At 44.7% G+C, this 22,381-nt stretch overlaps 2 protein-coding genes across 2 annotated transcripts in view; both read right to left on the reverse strand.

Annotated features, from left to right (window-relative positions):
• LOC115132834 (opsin-5-like) overlaps positions 1-5,292 on the reverse strand; it is a 30,379-nt gene extending 25,087 nt beyond the window's left edge. The window contains exon 1 of the mRNA XM_029665571.2: positions 4,856-5,292. The gene's annotated coding sequence lies outside the window, so the exon portion shown is untranslated. The remainder of the gene's footprint in view (positions 1-4,855) is intronic.
• An 11,450-nt stretch (positions 5,293-16,742) lies between these two features.
• LOC135572356 (EMILIN-3-like) lies at positions 16,743-21,122 on the reverse strand. The gene is made up of 4 exons (XM_065020049.1): positions 20,968-21,122; positions 20,611-20,730; positions 19,097-20,334; positions 16,743-18,803 (listed from the first exon to the last, which is right to left on the reverse strand). Exons 1-4 carry the CDS (start codon positions 21,120-21,122, stop codon positions 16,825-16,827), a joined length of 3,492 nt encoding a protein of 1,163 aa, XP_064876121.1. The 3' UTR covers positions 16,743-16,824.
• Positions 21,123-22,381: the final 1,259 nt, after the last annotated feature.

Raw genomic sequence — 22,381 nt, forward strand, 5'->3', positions numbered from 1 at the left:
CAGGTCCGAGATACTGTTGTGAAGAAGTTTAAAGCCGGATTTGGATACAAAAAGATTTCCCAAGCTTTAAACATTCCAAGGAGCACTGTGCAAGCGATAATATTGAAATGGAAGGAGTATCAGACCACTGCAAATCTACCAAGACCTGGCCGTCCCTCTAAACTTTCAGCTCATACAAGGAGAAGACTGATCAGAGATGCAGCCAAGAGGCCCATGATCACTCTGGATAAACTGCAGAGATCTACAGCTGAGGTGGGAGACTCTGTCCATAGGACAACAATCAGTCGTATATTGCACAAATCTGGCCTTTATGGAAGAGTGGCAAGAAGAAAGCCATTTCTTAAAGATATGCATAAAAAGTGTCGTTTAAAGTTTGCCACAAGCCACCTGGGAGACACACCAAACATGTGCAAGAAGGTGCTCTGGTCAGATAAGACCAAAATTGAACTTTTTGGCAACAATGCAAAACGTTATGTTTGGCGTAAAAGCAACACAGCTCATCACCCTGAACACACCATCCCCACTGTCAAACATGGTGGTGGCAGCATCATGGTTTGGGTCTGCTTTTCTTCAGCAGGGACAGGGAAGATGGTTAAAATTGATGGGAAGATGGATGGAGCCAAATACAGGACCATTCTGGAAGAAAACCTGATGGAGTCTGCAAAAGACCTGAGACTGGGACAGAGATTTGTCTTCCAACAAGACAATGATCCAAAACATAAAGCAAAATCTACAATGGAATGGTTAAAAAATAGACATATCTAGGTGTTAGAATGGCCAAGTCAAAGTCCAGACCTGAATCCAATCGAGAATCTGTGGAAAGAACTGAAAACTGCTGTTCACAAATGCTCTCCATCCAACCTCACTGAGCTCGAGCTGTTTTGCAAGGAGGAATGGGAAAAAATGTCAGTCTCTCGATGTGCAAAACCGATAGAGACATAGCGACTTACATCTGTAATCGCAGCAAAAGGTGGCGCTACAAAGTATTAACTTAAGGGGGCTGAATAATTTTGCACGCCCAATTTTTCAGTTTTTGATTTGTTAAAAAAGTTTGAAATATCCAATAAATGTCGTTCCACTTCATGATTGTGTCCCACTTGTTGTTGATTCTTCACAAAAAAAATACAGTTTTATATCTTTATGTTTGAAGCCTGAAATGTGGCAAAAGGTCGCAAAGTTCAAGGGAGCCGAATACATTCGCAAGGCACTGTATATGCATTATCAGCCACCCCTTGTCTTACCAGACACCGCTGTTCTCTCCTACCGATACAGCGTATAACCAGCCAGATGTATGTTGATAATGTCGTCGTTCAGCCACGACTCCGTGAAGCATAAGATATTACAGTTTTTAATGTCCCGTTGGTAGTTTAATCTTCCTCGTAGGTTGTCGATTTTATTTTCCAATGATTGCACGTTAGCTAGTAGAATGGAAGGCGGGGGGGGGGTTATTCGATCACCTACAAATTCTCAGAAGGCAACCCGACAACCTCCTTCCTCTTTTCTCCGTCGTCTCTTCACGCAAATGACAGAGATTTGGGCCTGTTCCCGGGAAAAACAGTATGTCGTTCACATCGGGCACTTCGGACTCGTTAAAGGAAAAAAAACTTCTGCCAGTTCGTGGTGAATAATCGCTGTTCTGATGTACAGAAGTTATTTTCGGTTATAGGAGATGGTAGCAGCAACATTACGTATAAAATAAGTAAAAAAAGAAACAACGCAAAAAAATGATCATAAAATCACAATCGGTTTGGAGCATGTAAAACGTCAGCCATCTTCTCTGGCGCTGGAGACTTCTGAAGGCACATGTCTATATACTGTATATCAGGAAATGTACATAGTGATCTCGTACATGTCAATATCAGACTGGGAAGAATTAACATTTGCGATCTCCCCCTATCTGCAAGCATGACCAATGGCAAAACACCTTATTGATATGTAATTTCAGTCAACCAATAGGAATACATAAACATCACATATATATATTTCTGCAGTGGGAAGTGGAATCATAACCAACCTTTGTTACATGAGTACAGCACAAGTGTGAGTGTGTGTATGTGTATGTGTGCGTGTGCATCCATGCATGCATGCTTGTCAACTGGCTGATCTGATGTTGTGTGGGCCAGCTGGACTGTGCAACAGCTAATGGTCAGCTGTAGTTAACTGGCTGCCCTGGATAGTGACTGACACAGTTGCATCCCAATTGGCACCCTACTTCCTATTTAGTGCACTACTGGGCCCTAGTCAAAAGTAGTGCACTATATAGGAAATGGGTTATCATTTTAGACACAGAGCCAGTTTAGACATCCAAACCAAACCAAACTTAGATTGGCCTGCACACATATTGAAAATCAATGATTTACAATTGACACACTACTGTGTTGTTTTTCATAATGTATCTACTGTATGCCTTCCAGTATCTCCCTATATGTGTCTCTAGTCTCTACCTGTTTGAACACAGCCAGTAATGCTGATAATTGCAGAGACACTGAACCCTGTGATTGAATGGTCACATCTGCCTGCATTTCTCAGTGACTCTCAGACTTTCTCTTTTGCTCTGTGACTGTTGTATCTAAAACACTTGAGTTTGATTTCCGGAGACGAAGGTCCAGACTCCAGAGACTGGGGTCTGATTATGTCTGTCTGATGCTCTCATCTTACTGTTGGCTGGATGTCTGTCAAACGTTCCCTTTTCCCCTTCAGGTAAATTGATTCAGTCTGACGTAAGACTCCACTTTAATGAGAAATGTCGCTCAAACAGTGTGATTGTTTTGACTCAGCGGAGATAACTGGGGAATCAGTGCCTGTTGAAGCATGGTGGTGGCCATGTACAGTGCAATTTTGGTTGTGAGGCATTCGCCGCATGAATGAGCATGTGAGCGGTGACACGATTATGCTTGCAGAGCATCCATAAAAAAACCTTGCCAAGACCTTCAAACGGTGTCTCCATCTTGGCTGTAGTTATAAAAGAGCTACAGCTCAGACGGTAATCATATGATACGGTCCGTCTGGATGCCTTTCATTTTGTTTTCACTTGCATTAGAATGGATCATTGAATTTTGGAGGTCAAAGCCAGTTATGATGGTTGGTTTTGAATATGATTGATGGGGTTATTGTTGACTAGAGTGTTGGCTATAGGCCAGCAAATGCTGCGACTGCATGTAGCCTATACTCAGCTGGAAATTGGTGTCTGTCAGCATATGAAAAATATATATGCAGTTATTGTATGTAGTCGTGTTAATCATAGTCATGAATCTAAATATGACCCGGAGCGTGGATCAACCCTCTGGTTGCCTAGTATGCATGTGGTGTGATGTCTCTTTTACGTTAGATTATTATAAACACATGATCTGAATGGGCTTTAAGATGTAATAGGGTCTACCTTATCTTATCAGCCATAAAAAAACGGCCTCCTCTTCCTCCTCTCATCTAACAAATGCTCTCCTCCTCCTCATCTCAAAAACAGCCTCCTCTCATACCACTGAGTCTCTCAAGCCTCTCAGTCATGACTGGGTGCTAGTGCTGGAAAAGTTGTCACAAAGATTGCAATGATATGGTTTCTCCCATGTGGATCTTCACTTGCAATTTCAGGTTATTATTCTGCTTGAATCCTTTGCCAGTGGACAGTGGAGAGGTCAGATGTTGGGGGTTCACTGAACCAGTGCCCCACTTATCTTTGGCAATATCACCCATATTGAGGTCCCGAAGAGGTGAGGAGTGGATTTTCTTTCTACCGAGAGGAGAGGTAATGTTTTGTTTTGTAGTCAGGGAGACTGCAGGTGTTATGCAGCATTCACAGTTAGTTATCCCCATTCACAGTCAATAAGAGTGTAATGGTTTTATTCATGTTTGTGAGCAGACATTATGTAAGATTGGAGCATGCAACTGTCCATGAAATCTAAAAGCTAGTACTAACATCTGCCATTACGTTTTTCATTTATGAAATATGCAATCTACAAAAGTCCAGCTAGACACAGTCCATTGTTGCCTTGATCTAATCAGTAGAGACCCACAACACAGAACATCTAAATCTACTCCAGATAGTGCTTCAACCTTATTGGATAACATCCAGTTATATTAACTAATATATGGACACATACAGCACTGCTGACACACTTTTGAATCCTGCTTTTTCAGCCGTTCCCCTGACAACAATATTACATCAGGTGATATGTCACAAACACTTAATTATAGCAGTACCAAACTAACCATTATAAACTGGGTCATTCGAGCCCTGGAGGCTGATTGGCTGAAAGCCGTGGTATATAAGACGGGTATGATGCAAAGCTACATGTTTACTGTTCTAATTATGTTGGTAACCTGTTTTTAACAGCAATAGGGCACCACAGGGTTTATGGTATATGGCCAATATACCACGGCTAAGGGCTGTATCTAGACACTCCGCCTCGCATCGTGCCTAAGAACAGCCCTGAGCTGTGGTATATTGACCATATACCACACCCCCTCGGGCTTTATTGCTTAAACTATAACATCTTTGAGAGAGCACAAGAAGGTAGACGGACAGACAAACAAACAAACAGAAAGACAGACAGACAGACAGACAGACAGACAGACAGACAGACAGACAGACAGACAGACAGACAGACAGACAGACAGACAGACAGACAGACAGACAGACAGACAGACAGACAGACAGACAGACAGACAGACAGAGACGGAGAGATGGAGAGAGCGAGCTGCATCAGCAACAGTGATCCCCTGAACCAGCATTGTAATCCTCTAATCCCCAACACTGAACTGACAGTAGACCGACAGGATCCGCCATGCAACCAGCCCCACACCCTGCCTAAAGCCCCACACCATGCAGCCCCACACCGTGCCTTTCTATGGAACCTACCTTCCAGGGAGGAGATGTGTGTCCTCAGATAAACTCATGGAGGCCAGGCGGAGAGAAGAGCAGGACAGAGCTCCTACCCGGCTACACGGGAGACACTGGACCCTAGCTAGGTCACTCACACTGCAGAACCCCAACGGTAGCCCTGTTGCCTCTTCGTCTTCTGACACATAAACACTCACAACGCAAACATCCAGCCAGGTATGCATTAACAGAGACAGGCACACACTCACTCATTCACACATACATACACAGACAGACGGTGCATCTGCCTGCACACATTTCCTTGGAGATGCAGTGGGTCCTCGTAGTGTAGCCAGGAAGAAAAGCCCAGGGAGATGCCAATCCAACCAGAGAACCAGAGAGAGAGAAATCAGAATAACACTGACTGGGAGGCTCTGAGTGTCACGAATGAAACAAAGTACCACCGTCCCCTTACCCCTTTCTCTTTCTCCCCCTTCTCCAAACAACTCTCACTCGCTCTCGCTCTCCCTTCCCCTTTCTCCCTCTCGTTCTTGCTCTGGCTCCCTCACTCTCTTTTTCTGACTCTCTCCGTCCCCCTTTCTCTCTTCTTCCCCCTCCCCCTCTTCTTCCCCTCTCCCCCTCTCTCTCTCCTCTCTCTCTTTCCCCTCTCTTTCACTCTCTCTTTCCCCCTCTTTCTCTTTCCCTCTCTCTCTCCTCTCTCTCTTCCCCCCTCTCTTTCTCTCTCTCTCTTTCCCGCTCTCTTTCTCTCTCTTTACCCCTATCATTCTACCCCCCTCTCTCTGTCCCTCTACATCTATCTGTTTACTACTCCCCCTCTCTGTGTGACGGCATATTTTCCTGTCTGTTTACAACCCTACTGTATCTCGCTCACTTGCATCAACATTTCCTGTTTTTTAAACACCTCAAAATGACACCATCAGACAGATACTTATATTTAGCAAACAGTAAATGCCCATTTTAAATGCATGGTTGACATTAAAATCTGCATAAATGAATTACTAATATATTGCCACTTGACCATTCAAAACTGGCAAACATCTGAACACAGGAGAACCAACTTGTCACTGAACAGATACATAACAGTAGCAACTTCTACTTGACATCAATCAATAGCATCACCGTACAGCAAACTGCTATGAAAAGCCTTTCCATTATAATGTTATTCGTTCACTAATAAGACAGTCGCAGGATGTGGAATGGAGATGGACATGGGTGCCTGTCCCCATCAGCATCGCTGCTTGTCTCTTATTCAAGTCTCAGTTTGCTGGGTGATGCATGAGACTGACTCATTGGCATACAAAGCTCTAACCTGTTTACTGTGTGCCTGTGTCTTACTTTATGCCAGAGAACAGACAGCCCATAACCTGAGAATATAGATGGACCAAACTGGTTGTCCAGAAATCCACAAACTGACTGTCCAAAACAGATTGAGGCAATCACTGATATCAGGGTACTTTTTATCAAATGTTCAAGTGGGTACTTCAAAGAAATCCTTCTCTGAATAGAGTATTTATTTTGAATAGGATATTAAGATGAAAGGACGAAGCAGTCATTGAAGCAGTCATATTAACTAAAGCTCAAAAGGGTAGAAGCGTGATTATGTGCGAGCCAACGTTAAAAAAAAGTATACAGTTGAAGTCGGAGTCATTAAAACTCGTTTTTCAACTATCCACAAACTTCTTGTTAACAAACTGTAGTTTTGGTAAGTCGGTTAGGATATTAACTTTGTGCATGACAGAAGGAATTTTTCCAACAATTGTTAACAGACAGATTATTTCACTTATAATTCTCTGTATCACAATTCCAATGGGTCAGAAGTTTACATACACTAAGTTGACTGTGCCTTTAAACAGCTTGGAAAATTCCAGAAAATTATGTCATGGCTTTAGAAGCTTCTGATAGGCTAATTGACATCATTTGAGTCAATTGGAGGTGTACCTGTGGATGTATTTCAAGGCCTACCTTCAAACTCGGTGCCTCTTTGCTTGACATGGGAAAATCAAAAGAAATCAGCCAAGACCTCAGAAAAATAATTGTAGACCTCCACAAGTCTGGTTCATCTTTGGGGGCAATTTCCACACACCTGAAGGTACCACGTTCATCTGTACAAACAATAGTACGCAAGTATAAACACCATGGGACCACGCAGCTGTCATTACCGCTCAGCAAGGAGACGCGCTCTGTCTCCTAGAGATGAACGTACTTTGGTGCAAAAAGTTCAAATCAATCCCAGAACAACAGCAAAGGACCTTGTGAAGATGCTGGAGGAAACAGGTACAAAAGTATCTATATCCACAGTAAAGCTAGTCCTATATTGACATAACCTGAAAGGCCGCTCAGCAAGGAAGAAGCCACTGCTCCAAAAACGCCATTAAAAAAGCCCAATTACGGTTTGCAACTGCACATGGGGACAAAGATTGTACTTTTTGGAGAAATGTCCTCTGGTCTGATGAAACAAAAATAGAACTGTTTGGCCATAATGACCATCATTATGTTTGGAGGAGAAAGGGGAGACTTGCTAGCCGAAGAACACCATCCCAACTGTGATGAACGGGGGTGGCAGCATCATGTAGTGTGGGTGCATTGCTGCAGGAGGGACTAGTCCACTTCACAAAATAGATGGCATCATGTATGGATATATTGAAGCAACATCTCAAGACATCAGTCAGGAAGTTCAAACTTGGTCGCAAACGGGTTTTCCAAATGAACAATGACCCCAAGCATACTTCCAAAGTTGGGGCAAATGGCTTAAGGACAACAAAGTTGTCACGTTCTGACATTTATTTCCTTTGTTTTGGCCCCTCAGCCCAGAGCAGCTGCCCCTCTGTCCCGAGCAGCTGCCCCTCTGTCCAGTGGGGTCATTGAGAGGGGTTGCCATGGTTAGAGAGCCACGGAGGCGGACAATCAGGCGGACTAAGACAATGGTAAATGGTGGGGTCCGCGTCCCGCGCCAGAGCCGCCACCGCGGACAGACGCCCACCCAGACCCTCCCCTATAGGTCAAGGTTTTGCGGCCGGAGTCCGCACCTTTGGGGGGGGGGGATACTGTCACGTTCTGACCTTTATTTCCTTTGTTTTGTATTTATTTAGTATGGTCAGGGCGTGAGTTGGGTGGGCAGTCTATGTTTATTTTTCTAGGTTTTGGGTATTTCTATGTTTCGGCCTAGTATGGTTCTCAATCAGAGGCAGGTGTCATTAGTTGTCTCTGATTGAGAATCATACTTAGGTAGCCTGGGTTTCACTGTGTGTTTGTTGGTGATTGTTCCTGTCTCTGTGTTTGCACCAGATAGGACTGTTTTTGGTTTTCCACATTTATTGTTTTGTTAGTTATTTCATGTCTAGTTCCTTTATTAAAGAACATGAATAACCACCACGCTGCATTTTGGTCCGCCTTCTCCTTCACCACAGGAAAACCCTTACAAAAGTCAAGATATTGGAGGGGCCATCACAAAGCCCTTACCTCAATCCTATAGAAAATTTGTGGGCAGAACTGAAAAAGCGTGTGTGAGCAAGGAGGCCTACAAACCTGACTCAGTTACACCAGCTCTGTCATGAGGAATGGGCCAAAATTCACCCAAATTATCCTGGGAAGCTTGTGGTAGGCTACCTGAAAAGTTTGACCCAAGTTAGACAATTTAAAGGCAATGCTACCAAATACTAATTGAGTGTATGTTAACTTCTGACCCACTGGGAATGTGACGAAAGAAATAAAATATGAAGTAAATAATTATCTCTACTATTATTCTGACATTTCACATTCTTAAAATAAAGTGGTGATCCTAACTGACCTATGACTGGGAATTTTGACTAGGATTAAATGTCAGTAATTGTGAAAAACTGAGTTTAAATGTATTTGGCTAAGTTGTATGTAAACTTCCAACATCAACTGTATTTTTCAGCTTACCTCAACCCCAGGTAGCAGTTCAGTCAGGGCTTGAAGTAAGAAAGAAGGACACAACATCAATATATTGAGCACTTTTCCTTCACTTTGTGGTCCAACTCATCCCAAACCACCTCAATTGGGAGGTGTGGTGATTGTGGAGGCCAGGTCATCTGATGCAGCAATCCATCACTCTCCTTCTTGGTCAAATAGCCCTTACACAGCCTGGAGCTGTGTTGGATCATTGTTGTCCTGTTGAAAAACAGATAATAGTCCCTCGAAGCGCAAACCAGATGGGAGTGTGTATTGCTGCAGAATGCTGTGGTAGCCATGCCGGTCAAGTGTGCATTGAATTATAAATAAATCACTGACAGTGTCACCAGCAAAGCACCCCCTCCATCATGCTTCATGGTGGGAACCACACATGCAGAGATCATCCGTTCCCCTACTCTGCGTCTTACAAAGACACAGCGGTTGGAACCAAAAATCTAAAATTTGGACTCATCAGACCAAAGGACAGATTTCCACCAGTATAATGTCCATTGCTCACGTGTCTTGGCCCAAGCATGTCTCTTCTTATTGGTGTCCTTTAGTAGTGGTTTCTTTGCAGGAATTCGACCATGAATGCCTGATTCAAGCAGTCTCCTCTGAACAGTTGATGTTGAGATGTGTCTGTTACTTGAACTCTGTGAAGCATTTATTTGGGCTGCAATTTCTGAGGTGCAGTTAACTCGATTTACCTTATCCTCTGCGGTAAAGGTAACTCTTGGTCTTCCTTTCCTGTGGCGAGACCCAGTTTCATCATAGAGCTTGATGGTTTTTGTGACTGCACTTGAAGAAACTTTCAAGTTCTTGAAATTTTCCAGATTGACTGACCTTCATTTCTTAAAGTAATGATGGACTGTCATTTATTTTTGCTTATTTGAGCTGTTCTTGCCATAAAATGGCTCAAACGCATTAAGAAGGAAAGAAATTCCACTGTCACGTTCTGACCTTAGTTCTTTTGTTATGTCTTTGTTTTAGGTTGGTCAGGGCGTGAGTTGGGGTGGGTTGTCTATGTTCGTTTTTCTATGTTGTGTTTTGTGTTTGGCCTGGTATGGTTCTCAATCAGAGGCAGGTGTTGTTAGTTGTCTCTGATTGAGAATCATACTTAGGTAGCCTTTTCCCACCTGTGTGGGGTGGGTGATTGTTTCCTGTTTTGTTCTTTGTGTCACCATTCAGGACTGTTTCGGTTTTCGTTTCCATTCACTTTGTTATTTTTGTATTGAGTCGTGTTCAGTTATTATTAAAGTATCATGGACACTTACCACGCTGCATATTGGTCCGATCCTTGCTACTCCTCCTCAGAAGAGGAAGAGGAAAGCCGTTACGTCCGCAAATTAACTTTTAACAAGTCACACCTGTTAATTGAAATGCATTCCAGGTGACTGCCTCAGGAAGCTGGTTGAGAGAATGCCAAGAGTGTTCAAATCTGTCATCAAGGCAAAGGGTGGCTACTTTGAAGAATCTCAAATATAAAATATATTTTGATTTGTTTAACACTTTTTTGGTTACTACACGATTCCATATGTGTTATTTCATAGTTTTGATGTCTTCACTATCATTCAACAATATAGGTAATAGTAAAATAAAGAAAAACCCTTGAATGATTAGGTGTCCAAACTTTTGACTGGTACGGTACCTGGCTACCATTTACATGGGATGGGTTGAGTGAAGTCCTGGATGACCCCAGAATGATTACAGCAGCCATCTGGAAAACAGACTTCCCCCTGGGCCAAAAGGTGTCCCCCTCTCTGCTCCTCTAATGTTGAGCCCCACTGTAACAATGATGAACATTTAAACACCACCTGGAACACTCTGCCATCACAGTTTATCACTCACGCCCATAAGGCTGGTTGCATAGAGCTCCAGGACTGGGACTGACAGCCATGGAAACAGCTTAGATCTGTGCGCTCTCTGCTCTGTGAGCTGCTCTGTGGCTTAGGGGCTGCCAGGGAACCATCAAAGAGCCATAAAGAACAGAGGTGCTGCCATATCAACTCAACACTCCCAGAAGGGGATTGCAGTCCTCACACACTCAGAACACCCACTCTGGCTGCCACCACTCTTCAATCAACTTGATCACTGATACATGCTTTTTTTATAGGGGCTGTCAGTGACTCATGCTGATCTGGGAGCTGGCTAGCATGTCCATTTTGTGGCAGCATAATGATATGGGTATGCTTGTCAGGGACTGTGGAGTTTGTCACGATCAAACTAATTAAGAATGGAGCAAAACCCAAGTAAAAAGTTAGAGGAAACCTTGCCTCAGTCTTCTGAATAGCTAACCCTGGGATAGAATTGTATTTCTCAGCAGGACAATTACACAATGTTAAATGCCAAAGACACACCAGAATGGTTTTCCAAGAGGTATTGAGTATTCCTAAATGATCCAGTCTTCGTCCTGACTTAAATATGCAGAGACAAGGTTTGAATATTGCTGTCCATCAATGATCCAAAACCAAATTTACTGAGCTTGAGAAATTTTGACAAAAGCAATGGATATATGTTGCACTAAGAGCAAAGTTTTTAGAATCTTATTCAAAATTATTCACAGCTGTAATGGCTGTCAAAGGTACAAAGGTAATTTGTCTATAATTTGTCTTTCACTTTGGAAATGTGGAGTAGGTTGTGTAGAACGATAGGGAAACAAAATCTAATTTAATATATCTCCACATTTAATTTTAAGGCAGCAAAATGTGCCCAGGGCATGTAGACTTTCACTATAGGCCCTGTACAGCTACAGGGCTCTGGGCTAGACATCCCTTGGAAGATTTTATGCTTCCATTCCGTATGTCCTGATGAAAGTCAAGTTTTAATATTAGAAATGTAAGGTTGCTCTGACATTAGATTCATGTGTGTCAGAACCAGGTTAATTGATTCCAGCACGGTGTGTGCTTTTCAGCTTTACCCCAGTTGATTGATCATGTATCAGTTATTAGCAGAAAGACTGGATGAAATGAAGGTTTATAAGATGACAAATTCAAGGCTTAATGTGTCATTATGGCATAAATTCATACATATCTCCTTTTATGAGGGAAAGAGTGTTATTATAACAGCAGGTCTGAGAACACTCAGTCCTCACAAAGCTGTCTGTTTATTACACTCCATCCATCTTATTCTCACCATGTTTCAACATACCTTTGTTATTAATACTCACTGGGCACACACTGGCTGAATCAACGTTGTTTCCATGTAAGTTCAATGAAATGAACGCGGAATAGACGTTGAAATCTAACTCTCTCTGTCAGTGTTGAACCAATTGATGTGATTCTTCTTTTGTCTTTCTTTGATCTTCTATATTTACAGTAAAATAATTGTTAATTGCCTAAAGCTAAAGGATGTATGATTAGTTTTGGTTACACAACAAGACAAGATAATGGCAGGATGATGGTAAAACAACAAAAGGGCACCTGAAACACGTATGATGTTTGTCTGCGTGTCTCTGGGTGCAGAATGTTTCTGAGGAAGCATGTAAATGTCCAGGTTCTTAATCAAAATCTTTTTTCTTTCTTTTTTCTTTCTTTTTTTCTTCATTTCTGTGAGGTGAGGAGGATGTCAGGTCGAGCTGAGCACTGACTGAAAACTGCCCTGTCCTCTTCACCCTGGATGTTTGACTCATAGGGGGCACATTTCCCCTTTGTCATGTGTGTGTTTATTTTGGGTTCCGTGCTGGTCCCAGGCTTGATTACAGAGGCCAAACAGCACAGAACAGCAGTGAGTCCCGATGATCTCGAAATGAGGCTTCTGCTCCTTTTTGTTGTCTTTTTTCTTTCACAGTTATTTAATGATTTAGACCCGGTAATTTAGACCTGGGAAGGCTAATGAACGAACTGCACTCTCTGACCAGTAGTGACATTTATTGGTAAATCAAGTGTTAAGTTAAATGAACAACAGCAGGATTGCAACCTGTGCACCGATGTTCTAGCGGAGTACAAGCCAGCTCTTCTATGTAATCTAAGGGAGGAAAGAGCATAAAAGCTGCCTGTCAAGATCACAGCAAGAGAGAGACAGAGGGGAAAAAAGTTGAAGTGGTAGAGAGAGCGATAGTATACTGTGATGAGCCCAGATAAAGAGCTCAGCCCAGAGATGTGTTTCTCCCCCATCATGTCCTTCATATACTCAAGGAGGGGAGCAGTTCTGTTCTGTAGCTATTGTTGGTTCAGTAATTTCCCCTTCTCTAATCCATGTTTTTCTTGATTCATCTTCCCACCATTTATCGGAATGTTTGTGGGCCAAGCCCAATAGCCAAACAGCCAAATAGTCTCTGTCTCATCAGAGTTTATAGGCTCAGAATCATGGGCTTATTCATATGGACCTTTGTGTACAAATTACATTGATTGACCTGTACTCTGTACTGGTACCCCCTGTATATAGCCTCATTATAGTTATTTTGTGTTACTTTTTATTTGATTTTTTACTTTAGTTTATTTAGTAAATATTTTCTTAATGATGTTTTCTTTAAACTGCGTTGTTGATTAAGTAAGCATTTCACCATTGTATTCGGCGCATGTGACAAATACAATTTGATTTGATCTAACAATTTGATTTGATTTGATGGACGCATTCAACCCCCTACTTTACTTTTCACAAAATGCTACATGATGTGTGAGGAAGGATGAGGAAGCAGTAAGGTAATGTTGTCATAAGAGCACTGTTAGTGGCATCACATCACAACCTTGCCACAGCCAAGAGGAGATGTGTGTTTAGAGATGGCGCCTCGCTCAGACAGCCTTTATCTCTAAAGAAGTTGATTTTCTGTCATGCGGCTTCCTTCTCTTCATCTTCTGACAATCATGTTCACAAGACATAATAACGTTATGCCAGAATGAATTTTTGATGGAAAGGGAATTTCTTGTTGCTAAGCCTCTTTAATGAGATATCGAATGCTGTGTTGTTTGCCCCGAGGAGAAATGCGATTGTGATTTGATTACGAGAAATAGGATTATGGGATGAATTTGTTTTTGTGTGCTGCTGATGAAAAGGAGGAAGTGGGTGTTGGTAAATTAAATATCTGTTATATCAAGCTAGGGAGGGAATTTAATATGGCAAACTTTAATACTCATCATGAATAGCTTCCACATCTACAAACTGGCTCCCTGACATTCCCACAGGCTTACTGTGAATGAATACAATAACAACCTTGCGATTTTGAATATCTGTGTGGTGTCAATGTGGGGACTAGTTGTGCTGCATTCATGACATGTGGGAACTAGGAAGCTAGACAATTTCCGACTTGGAAAGTCATTATAGAAATATGATATCTGAGTTTCCCAACCAATAGGAAGGGGAGAGGCTATACGGACACACCTGGTGCCCAAAGTTGATGACATATGTTGCGCAGCGAAACTCAACAAACGGATTTGGTTCAGTCAATTGTCTTAACGCTCCCCAGCTAGCTAGTTTAGGCTTGTGACTAGAAATTTTATTGAGAAAGTAAAACTTGTCTGCCAAAGTTGGGTCTTGGGAGTGTTCAGAATCATTCCGTTTTTATTGGACTACAAAATCAACAAATGTCCTTTAGCTGTCACCATGGCCTGATATTCCTACATGACAGCAGTGCTCAGGAAGCAGGCATCGGGATCAAATGACACACTGTGCCCCGTAGTTGTGTTGCAGTGCAAACTCTCCCCATTGAGCAGCAGTAGACTTTATCACAGTGACATCCAAATGGTTACTACTACCAATATTACAAATGATTATTTTAGGCTGCTATCCTACTCAAAATATATTAAAGTGGGATGGAACAAATTGGTGACTTTAGCTACCGCCAGCGACATGTGATACAGCTGACCGGGGGGAACAGGTGTTGCCCAGTGGGTAGCTGAGGAACGTCCAATTCCGTTCTCTTATGAAGTGGGAAGCATCTTGATACAACACCGTTACACTGGTCATTCAGATTCCAGATGGTGACCAATACTACAAGTTTTTTCCCATCTGAAGAAACATCACATTTATAAGTTGTAACTAGCGCCATACTGCTGTTGTTTCCAGCATAGCCAATATAAACTGGCTAGCTGGGAAGGGCTCATCAAGACAAATGACTAAACTGAATCCATTAGTCTTGACTCACTCAATCTGGGCCTCATGCAGGTCCGTATAGCCTCTTTCAAAAGGAAGCTCTAGGCAAATATCTCGCATTAATTTGAACTTTGATTTAGTCATGAATGCAGCATAGGTCCATGTATGCTATCAGAGAAGGTGTTAGGGTTTGTGAAACAACCAACAAAGTTCATTTAAAATGAGAAACATTAGAGATTTAATCTGATCTGATATTTATGACCCTTCACAGTTTACCACTATTTTTATGTAGCCAATGATTTATTTACTCATTAGCTGTCTGCGCTCAGAGGCTACCAGGTGAAGCAGTTCAGGTCCTTGAAATCATTGCTCCACAGTCAGATGTGACTCCTCTATGTCCTCTGTCTTTATGCCAGCATCGCCTCATGTTCATTGATGAACATAATGACCGGGTGTTTGCCACAGCACAGGGCGTTAGGAACCTAAAATAGAGAATGTGAACTGTAGGAAGGACTCTCAGTCTGAGGGCCTAATCCAACAGATTAGTGATAATTTACAGTCCAACTATCCGGGTTGAAACAGACCTGATCAGTGCATAGGGGGTAGACGGAGAGAGAGAGAAAGAGAGAGAGAGAGAAAGGGGAGAAAGTGGGAGAGGGAGGGACAGACAGAGAGACAGAGAGGGACAAGGGGCGAGAGAGAAAATGGAGGAATTAAGTAGAGAGAGGAAAGGACAGTTATGCGGGGGAGAGAGAGGAGCGGGTGCCTAAGAGAATGGTCTGAAGGTGATAACGTGCGGCAGGACCCCTCTGGGTACAACTAACCATAGTGCTGTTGCGTGCATACAGATGACTCTATCCTTCAGCACCCAGTCTAGCCTCCTACATTTCCTATCTCTCTCTCTCTCTCTCTCTCTCTCTCTCTCTCTCTCTCTCTCTCTCTCTCTCTCTCAGGCATCGATCAATTACAATGCACCACCATTCTCCACCTCTGTGTCCAAAACCCTTTAACACAACAGCAGTTCATTTCACACAAATCAGGCATTTGGTGGGATGTCCAATGGGGAACAGGAACTGATAGGTGGGCGTCAGTAGGAAGGTCACCTATGAGCCATCATAATGGACCGATCAGAGATGTGCTTGGAGAACAGAATGAGTGAATTAGTGGGAGACGGGATGTCTGGCAGATAGTCAACCGTCTCTAGTGTATGTCTAGTCCTCACCCTGATGATGCTTTTAGTCTCATTTCATATATAGTATATACATTCAGAGGAGATATACACCACATGTTTATGAGGGGCACTGGTGGTTTAATTCAATATTTTGATTGAATAATACATTCAGTGTATAAGAATCTTGTATTTTACATTCCACATATGGATGAGATTGAAGGTGCAAGTGACCGTTCAGTGTCAACGGGCTTTGCCAATATGTGTAATAAACCAGACAGACTGATTTGTCCATACTTGATTCTGCTCACAGATTATTCTCAATGTGTGGTGACAGAGGAATCGAATGCCTCTCTGTTGCCCTCTGGTGGCTTTAGGTGTGGCCTAATATGTCATGCTTTTGCTATTGTGTTCACTCACTGACATCTTTGTATTTACTTTTGTCAAATTATTACTTATTCTTATATACATTTCAGACTAGCAACAGTGACATAACGCCTCTTTATTATACAGACAACACTTTAACAGCAAGAGGAATGCAGATCATAAAGAACTTGTAATGTTTTATACAAAATGTAAAATACAAAAGACAATAATCATACAAAATAAAAACGTAGTATCTTGGATACCTGTAAACTCATATGCCTACTAAACAACAGTAAAAAAAAAAACATCTATATAAAAGTGTCAATATAAAACATTTTGCTAAACAACATTCTATAAAAAATCATCTGTGGCACGCCAGTGAGTTGAAACATTGCCTGTTTGTTTCTATCGTCTCCAGCTCACCCACCAGCCATTTGGGGCTCAAGATAATTGTCCATTATCACTCAGTACAGAACTCTGGCCTCCCTCTTACAGTAATAGATTTCATGACAGGTTACTGGTCTTCTCTTAACTGTTCTGGCTCTAGGAGGTACAGGCTCTGCTGGGTGGGCTCTGCATTCCACGTGCAGTTCCTGAGTTCCTGTCTCAGCTCAGACAGCTGGTGAGCGTGATTAGTGAGGGTACCGTTGACCTGGGACAGGTATCCATCTGACTGCCTCTCCAACTCCGCCCTGATCCTCTCCAGATCCTTGGCCAGGTGACTGAAGCCCTTACACTGGCCCTCCACACTGGCCACGCGGCCCCCCACCTCCACCACCTCCTTTTGGACTCCAAGCGCAGTGGAGCGGCAGCCCTGCACCTCCCCGGCCAGCCGCCTCCTCAGTTCCTGGAGCTCTCCCTTCATCCGGGTCAGCCTCTTCTCACCCACCCCGAACATGGAGGCCTGGCGCCCTAAAAGCTGGACCACACCCTTCACCTGCTGGGCCAGGCGCTCTTCCCGCTCCTGCCAGGTGGAGTTGGCGCGCCCCACATCCTGGACCACCAACCCTACAGAGTCCTTCAGGCCCTTCAGGGTGAGGTTCATAGAACGGGCATTGAACTTGAGAAGCATGATTTCACCCTGGACTGAGCTCCCCTCCTCTCCCTCCTGGTGGTCTTCCCTCTGGGACAGTCTGGTCAGGAGGCTCTGCAGGGTGACATTAAGGCTGTTCAGACGGTTATTCTCCATATCCAGGAGACCATTCACCTCTCCTCCTCCTGTCTTATCCTCCTCCACCCTGTGAGTGTTTGATGTGGCTTTGTCTCCCTGGAGAATGGGCTGAGAGGAGGATGTGCAGAGTAGTTCCAGGCCGCTCAGCTGTTTCTGCACTCTGTCCACGTCCACCTCTAGCCTCCTCCTGAGGGACTCCACCTCTGTCTCCAGTGTGGGCACGACATGGCCCTCCAGCAAGGCAGGGGCTGTAGCATTCTCCAGATCCCCCAACGCTGTCAGCAGACGACCCTCCAGAGCCTTCAGCTTCCCCTCCAGACGGGCCTCCAGGCTGCCTGCCCCGACCTCTCCCTCTGAGCTACTGCCCTGGACCCCACCACTACCACTGCTGCTAGTGCTCCCACCCCTGACCTTTCCACATTCAGTCAGGTTGAGCTTGGCCTCCACGTCCTCCAGTCTCCCCTCCAGCATTGCCTCTACATGGGCCTTGTGCCCACCCAGCTCCACTCCCAGGTGCCCCTGGGACTGGTTGAGGCCTGCCACCAACTGTTCCAGCAGATGCACCCTCTCACCTAGGCCAGTGACTCTACCACAGCAGCCCTCTCTCAGGTCATGTCCCTGGATCTGAGTCTGCAGGTATCCAAGCTCCTTCCTAAGCCCAGTGGCGCTGACCTCCAGGGCCAGCTCCATTAGATCCTGTCTCTCCTGCTGCTCCCTGTGGCATTGTCGACTCACCTCCCTGGCCCTCTCCCCACAGCGGCTCTCTGCACTCTCGATACACTTCTCAAACTCCCCCAGGATCTCCGTCCGGGCCCCGCCAAGCTTGGCATCCACCAGATCCTCCATTGCCTTCTGGGTGTCTCTCGCTTTGGCCCTTGTCAAGCTATCTGCACCACCTGACATCTTCTTGAGGGTTCCGTCATGCCTGATCACACTGCCTCTCAGCTCCTCCAGCTCAGCAGCCTTGGCCTGTAGCTCAGTCCGGAGCCCCTCAACCCTCCCTGTCAGCTCGCTCAACCCTGGGAAAGCCTGGCCCACATCGAGCCCCTCTGCATCGGGGTCTCCTCCAGGGATGTCTGCAAAGCCTACAGTGGAGTGGGGGGAAGAGGACAGAGTGGGGGCGGGGACAGGGCTTGGTGCTGCAGACAGCAGGGCGGAGAGCATCCTGTTGGCGTCCTCCCATAGTGAGGCGCGCAGGCCATCCTCGAGTCCGTTCATCGTCCCCCTAAGCGTCTCCAGACCCTGGGACAGCCTCCGCACGTCCTCCTCCATCCGGTCCAGACGCTCAGTAGACTCACTATCCACTGTGTCCCGAGGCTGGCCTACAGAGGGGAAAAGAATGTTACAGACACAATCATACTCACAAGAGTACAGGGAGAGAGCGAGAGAAAATGTAATGTAAGAATAAATGTTCATTATAAGGATGTTAAGTCTTTGAAGAATGTTGCCAAAATCAATGGAATTTCAGGACAGTTAAGCACTCTAGATACATATAGATATTAACTTTAAAGCCATCAGTAGAGGACACAATGTTAGAATCTTATTAATATTGAATGTAATATTTATGTTGTGTTGCAGTACAGAATATGCATTGGAATAACACTCCCAGTCTCACCATCCATTTCTTGGCTGCCAGCAGGGAGAGCTGTTTCATCAGTGACAGGCTCCAACTCTGAGTGAAAAGGATGATCAGTGAGGTCTGGGTGATCAGGATGATCTGGTTCAGGCTGCTGGTGATTGTTTGGCTCCAGATATGGTTCAGGCTGGTGATGGTCTGGCTCATGGTGGTCTGGCCCCTGGTGGTCTGGTTCAGGCTGGTGATGGTCCGGCTCGTGGTTGTCTGGCTCCTGGTGGTATGGCCCCTCCTGGTCTGATTCAGGCTGGTGATGATCCGGCTCGAGGTGGTCTGGCCAGTGGTGGTCTGGTTCAGGCTGTTGGTGGTTTGTCCCCTGGTGGTCTAGTTCAGGCTGGTGATGGTCTGGCCCCTGGTGGTCTAGTTCAGGCTGGTGGTGGTCTGACCCCTGGTTGTCTGGTTCAGGCTGGTGGTGGTCTGACCTCTGATGGTCTAGTTCAAGCTGGTGATGGTCTGAACCCTGGTGGTCTGGTTCAGGCTGGTGGTGGTCTGACCCCTGGTGGTCTAGTTCAGGCTGGTGATGGTCTGACCCCTGATGGTCTGGTTCAGGCTGGTGGTGGTCTGATCCCTGGTGGTCTGGTTCAGGCTGGGGGTGGTCTGACCCCTGGTGGTCTAGTTCAGGATGGTGATAATCTGACCCCTGGTGGTCTAGTTCAGGCTGGTGGAGGTCTTGCCCCTGGTGGTCTAGTTCAGGATGGTGATAATCTGACCCCTGGTGGTCTAGTTCAGGCTGGTGGTAGTCTTGCCCCTGCTGGTCTAGTTCAGGCTGGTGATAGTCTGGCCCCTCATGGCGGTCTGGTTGGTGGATGTGCTGTGGCCCAAAGGTGTAAGGCTTGGAAGATGACCCTCGGTAGGAGGGGTGGGTCAGAGGAAGCCCAAAGGGACGTTTAAGGTAGGACTTGACGTTGCTGGGAGGAGGGCCTTTTGCTTTCACTGGGTATGACTTCATAGGAGGAGGTCCCTTCATGGGAGGGCCCTTGGTAAGCATTGGGTATGGTTTCATGGGAGGATGGCCCTTGCTCTGACTCCAGGGGTTTCCTTTAATGGGTGGGCCTTTGAATGGTGGGCCCTTGAATGGAGGCATCGCCTTAATTAGGTGTTGGTAGGCTGGGGGTCCCTCCATGCAGCCGTAGCCAGAGTATCCTGGACAGCAGCGCCATTCCAGCTCAGTGAGAGTCTTATGGGCAACTTTATAGACAGGCTTGTACATCACATGATATCTGAGGGTTAATGAAATAAACAACATAAGCACAAGCAACTACCAAGCTGACACCTGTGAACGGTGAGAGGAGAAGTTACAGCCCTATTTTCATACCCTTTTCATATGGCAAGAGCAGCAGAACTAATAATCTGGGTTGTTTTTACAGCAGTTTTACAGCAGTAGTCCTCGATGTAGATGTGGCAATAACAGTAGTAATTGTGGAGGCCGTAGGCCTATTTATGATACAATCTGTAATAGTTATATCATGTAGTATCAATTATGAAGATGAACTCACATGAGGGTTGGACACTTCTGACCCCAGGCACACTTGTTGTACTGAGCTTTGACATAAGGAGCTACCCCATCCTGCATGGTGAATGAAACAGTCTTCTCAACAACGTAGGCACAGTGGTTTCTGTCAGAGAGAAAAGATTGAGAGAATAAGATCACACACTTTAGATAAGATTCTTAAACTTGCACCTTTTTCTAAACCTAAAAACCCACTGGCTTAGATATTCAAATGAAAACAAAAACAAACAGACTGCTACACAGTAAGTTAACCAGCTTTAACTGAGCATCAAAAGCGAAGCTAATGTCCAGCGCCACCTCCCCAGAGGGAACAGCCAAGTTTATGTTCAGAACGAGTACTCACTTGAGCCTGCTGGTGGGCTTCCCATGGACATAGGGATGAGGATTGGGCCCAGCCTTGTAGAGGATGTACTGGGAGGGTCTGTAGAACTTGGCATCAGCCAGAGACAGAGTGGCTGACAGGAGGAGGATGGGAGGTAATGCCACTGCAATGTGCATCGTTGCTCCCACTCAAGGAAAGGTAGACGAAAAAATAAAATGAAAAAAACTGCTGCCTGAAGTCAGAAACAATGGCAGTATAGATTTTAAAGAAAAAGTAGGTCTGCCTCAAAGGTCTGATACAACTTGATTTTTCAATGGCATCGGGCAAATGTAAAAAGGATGTATAGTTGAGATGCCAGCATCTCACTAAAAATACCTCACAGAACTAGAAAACATTCAATTGTAAAGAAAATACTTCATTCTTGGTAACCTGATTCCATACATGAGAAGAAGACATTGAAAAAGGTTGTCACAGAGAGAGAGTTTTTCAGCGCTTAGGAAAAGCCAAGTCAAGAGCCAGTCTATTAATGTGGTCCTGGTGCAGTCTGTGGCTATGAGTCTCTGTCGGGGTGACAACAGTCCACTGTGAGCTAAAAGGGCTGCTGTTGGACCCTAATAGGGAGCACCCTCTAGCATTATTTGCATATCCCCCTCCCACATTGCCCTCCTGAAAGTAACACAAGTGTGTGACTGGAGGGAGAGGCCTGAGTCCCCCATATGTGTAAATGCTCATTAATACCATATAACAGTGCTACCATGAATAGGTCACCACCATTACTGTGGCTGCTGCTACTTCGTCATGCATTATGATATAATACACCTCTAGATTAACAGGGTCGGACAAACAGTTGCCGATCCTTTACCCAACATACACAGCTACTGTCTCAGGTTATAACTAATGACAGGGCACTGAGGCGATATCTATTTTTCGGAATCTGTAATGTTATGGATATTCTATGAATTACTTGATTTTAGCCATAATGACCCATGTCTAATAGTATGATTATCTCAATGAGTAAAAGGTCAGCTGAAGAGACAGCCAGGGTCAAGGAATTAAATGCACCACGTAATTTAATGTATCTCTATGGTCAGGGTTATGTCGTGGGTTATGCCTTTGAATTTTAGGCTACTGCTAAGGGGACATCAGAACACCCTGTCACCCTTACGTAATAACCAGTAAGCACTTTTCCTGTTCCGATCAACACAGCACATTTGCAAAACAAAATAAACAGCTAATGATGGAAATGAAGCATGGCAGTTGGCATTTCCCCTGCTCTGGCCATTTCATATGCTTTATAGATACAGTATATTCTACCCACCACTCTACTCTACCCAGCACTGAACACATCTATGAAACATGGCTACTGCTACACAGCTGGTCTCTCACCCCACTCTCACACCCACACCCCACCCAGACCTAATGGCAAACCAACAGG

Source organism: Oncorhynchus nerka, linkage group LG7, assembly GCF_034236695.1.
Source record: "Oncorhynchus nerka isolate Pitt River linkage group LG7, Oner_Uvic_2.0, whole genome shotgun sequence".
In the NCBI taxonomy this organism is placed as follows: Eukaryota; Metazoa; Chordata; class Actinopteri; order Salmoniformes; family Salmonidae; genus Oncorhynchus; species Oncorhynchus nerka.